This window comes from Dipteris shenzhenensis, chromosome 6 (genome assembly GCF_047967505.1).
Source record: "Dipteris shenzhenensis isolate YYH24624 ecotype China chromosome 6, Dip_SZ_1.0, whole genome shotgun sequence".
In the NCBI taxonomy this organism is placed as follows: Eukaryota; Viridiplantae; Streptophyta; class Polypodiopsida; order Gleicheniales; family Dipteridaceae; genus Dipteris; species Dipteris shenzhenensis.
Window position 1 is genome coordinate 13,744,711 of NC_141601.1, and position 3,387 is coordinate 13,748,097.

Consider the following 3,387-nt stretch of genomic DNA (forward strand, 5'->3'; position numbering starts at 1 on the left):
TGCTTTGGCAGATTTGCCATTTTGGAGTTCGGCGCTTTTGCCATTTTGTAGCGCATTAGCACATTACTTTGGTGGATTTGCCATCTTGTAGCACATTGCCATTACTTTGTACACTTTCTTTGCAAAAGTGCAATGTACATCTCCACATTTGTAACATTTAATCGTGATTTTAATGGGAAAAAAATTATGTGGGGCACGATGGGACTAAAACAAGCCCCATCCTGCCCCACATAGTTTTTTTTAGCTTTTGTGAAAACATCGGTATATACGAATGCCTAAACTGACACTATCAAACATATTTTATCGATAGTGATGATGACTCCCATACCAATTGTTTCTTTGCGATGTCCACACCAATGGACATTCCGCCACTTTCACCTTGCTTTTTATAAAAAAATCTTCATATTTAGTATCAGTATCGGTGTCAAAAAGCGGCCTGCATCTTGTAGTGAAATTTCATTATTGATATTGATGTGAAGGCATATCAAGTTCCTAGAAAAATAGATTAGATGTTTTGGAAATTGAAGTTGGGAATTTATTTTGTGAGGGGACATAAATAATTGATCTCTAAGCATTCACTCACTCGAAAACATTTTTCATGCATCCTTTAATTATCGAGAGAAAGTGTTGAATCTATTAAATCATTTATTTACTCATACTTCTATCTCAAAAGTAGTTAGTCTACCATGACATCACATAGAGTTGTTGCTCATAATGCTTTAAATGAATAAATTAAAACCAATGTTCAAAGCACTAGTAAGTCATCCTTTATATTAATGTCAATCGCATGTGCACTTGGTGTGAACAAAGGTGGACTTTAGCAGATTTCTAGCCAACAAATGCTCAAGAAAGCTTCCATAACCACATGGCATGCCAAATTACAAGTTTCATGGAGACAGGCTATGTGACATTTACTATTATCCACAACTACCCCTCAAGTTATCATTATGAAAGGGGCCTGATCTATGGGCGAGGAGGGTCATGCTCTGAAAGAAGAAGTCGAGGTTTCTCTCAGAAGAACCTCCCGGGGATATGGCAGACGAGGCAACAGCTTGAACATGGGCAACACGGGCTCTGAGGGAATCTCGTTGGGGGCCAATCATGAGAGCCCTGATGGCCCTTTCGATGTCCTTTCTGTGGATCACTTTGATCCCCTCCTCATCTTGGAGTTGCTCCTCCTCTTGAAATGTCACGCCCACCCCCCACTCTTCCACCACATATTTCACATTCATGGTCTGCTCTGCGAAACCCCCGGACCACGCCAAAAAGGGTACGCCGGCGCACAAGCCCTCCATGATGGAATTCCACCCGCAATGTGTCATGAAACCCCCCACACTAGTGTGCCTTAGAACAAACAATTGTGGTGCCCATGATACAACTAAACCCCGCCCCCGCACCGCCGCCCTCCTTTCCCCCCACCCACCACTCCTTCGAACCCATAGATATGCCTGTCCGCTCGTCTCCAGCCCCATCTCCAATTCCTCCACCTGCTTCAATGGCATGTTCACAATGCTGCCAAACGAGATGTACAGAACTGACCCCGGTTCCTGCCTGTCCAGCCACTCTTTGCAGCTGCCTTCTTCCGGCCTTAAGCTCGTCCCGGATGTGAACACTAGTGTTTCATCCGTGAAGTACGAGGACGGCAGCAACGGACCGATCGGAAGGAACTGCTGCACTTGCTGCCGGAACGCATCAACTGCTTGTCTCTCCAGCTCGTCGATATTATTGCCCAAATTCCACGTCGCTGCTCGTGGACGTTCACTAAAATGAGTCAAGCACCACTGGAAGAAAAAGTCCGAAGCGCCTTGCTCGGCCTCAAAAAACGAGATGAGCTCCGACGCACGGAAAGGTAGGATACCAGCGATGCATGTAACCAGTGTGGATCCACCTTCCTTGCCTACCAAACAACAACAAGGTACAGTATTTTCAGAAATGGGAAGCTAACGGACTATCTCAAGGCATCAAACATTGGGAAAACCATTTAGAGTTGCGAACTCGAAAAACAGAACTTGCACGGTCTGCCGTTAAGGCCTACCTTTGAAAGGAATAATCCCTTCCTTAATCAAACGAGACTGAGCACAGTAAGCTAGATTCGCATGAACGGGAGTGGTCCACAGCACCACTCTTGGGAGCTTCACCGCGTCAGCTATATCCTGCACCCAGCCACACGCAGAATCGGAAATAATACAGGTCAGAGGGAGAGAGCCATCTGATATGATGTCCTTGATCAACCTGTCCAATGGTTGCTTGAGCATCCGATCGACTGCTCCCATGAACTCCACAACGTCTTCATTGATGCGCCCATGTTCTGCTGGAAACCCATCTGGGATTGTTAAAAACCGAAGGTTGGGTCTCGAAATCAATTCATTGTAGGAGCTGTTCTGGAGCAGACGGGCATGGTTGTGTTCTGTATGGATGAATGTGATGAAGAAGCCTTTCTCAACAAGCCGTAGACACAATTGTGTCATTGGATTGATGTGGCCTTGTGTAGGGTAAGGAAACAGAACTGCATGAGGCATGGCCATGTTGGAAATTGACAAGGTCGGAATGCAGAAATGGATCGGAGAAAAGCTTGTTCTATTGTGAATTAAGGTTGGAGAGATCAATGCCCAGGACCCTGTTCTCCACACGCGTTGCACGCCCATTGCAAATAAGACGTCAGCTTGTTTTAGAGATTCGTGAGAAGCAGAAAAAGACCTTGAGGCTTGGTCACAAGAAAACGGGGATTTTTTATCACAAAAAGTTCGGCTCATGTTCTCCACACCCTTCAAAAAGAAAAGCCAGTTTGTATTCGAGATTGGTGAGAACAACCTTGGCTACAAGAGAAATGGGACCTCGTATGATGCAAAAAACTCGACTCACTAGAAACGTCTGATTAGCCCACTTAGACTAATTCTGTTAACGCAGTCCTGGCAGAATCACACTACCTCCATCCTCCATCACTTAGCAAATTTATAAACGTCTCTTTGGCTAAATCAATAATAAGCTCCTTTTGAACACTATGTGATTGCCTTGGAGTGTAAGTAGCAGAAAGAGGAAAGCCAGCTGCTTTGGCCAAATGTGACAAAGATTAAAAACGTTGAAGAGGGAGTGTGAGGAAGGATTTCATGCCTTTTTCCATACTCTTTCAATATAACCTAACTATTATTTGGCATCCATGTCTTCACTTCATATCATTTCATTTCATACTAACGCTTGCCTTGGGGCTTCCTCACCTTTGTATTCTGAAATTCTTCTCTAGCATCTTATGGTGTAACCATTCCTTATCAATGGCTGATCTTATGTCTTTTGTGGCTTCATTGTGGCAACACTATATATGTGGCAATGTTGTTGTTCGGTCCCATTCTTGCTCCCTTTTGGATGTCCATAACATATAACTTTAAGAAC

General features: G+C 44.3%; 1 protein-coding gene across 1 annotated transcript; it reads right to left on the reverse strand.

Moving 5' to 3' along the window:
- Positions 1 to 800: 800 nt before the first annotated feature.
- LOC147900815 ((R)-mandelonitrile beta-glucosyltransferase-like) lies at positions 801 to 2,750 on the reverse strand. The gene is made up of 2 exons (XM_087376126.1): positions 2,036 to 2,750; positions 801 to 1,897 (listed from the first exon to the last, which is right to left on the reverse strand). Exons 1-2 carry the CDS (start codon positions 2,643 to 2,645, stop codon positions 918 to 920), a joined length of 1,590 nt encoding a protein of 529 aa, XP_087232252.1. The 5' UTR covers positions 2,646 to 2,750; the 3' UTR covers positions 801 to 917.
- Between the last annotated feature and the right edge of the window lie 637 nt (positions 2,751 to 3,387).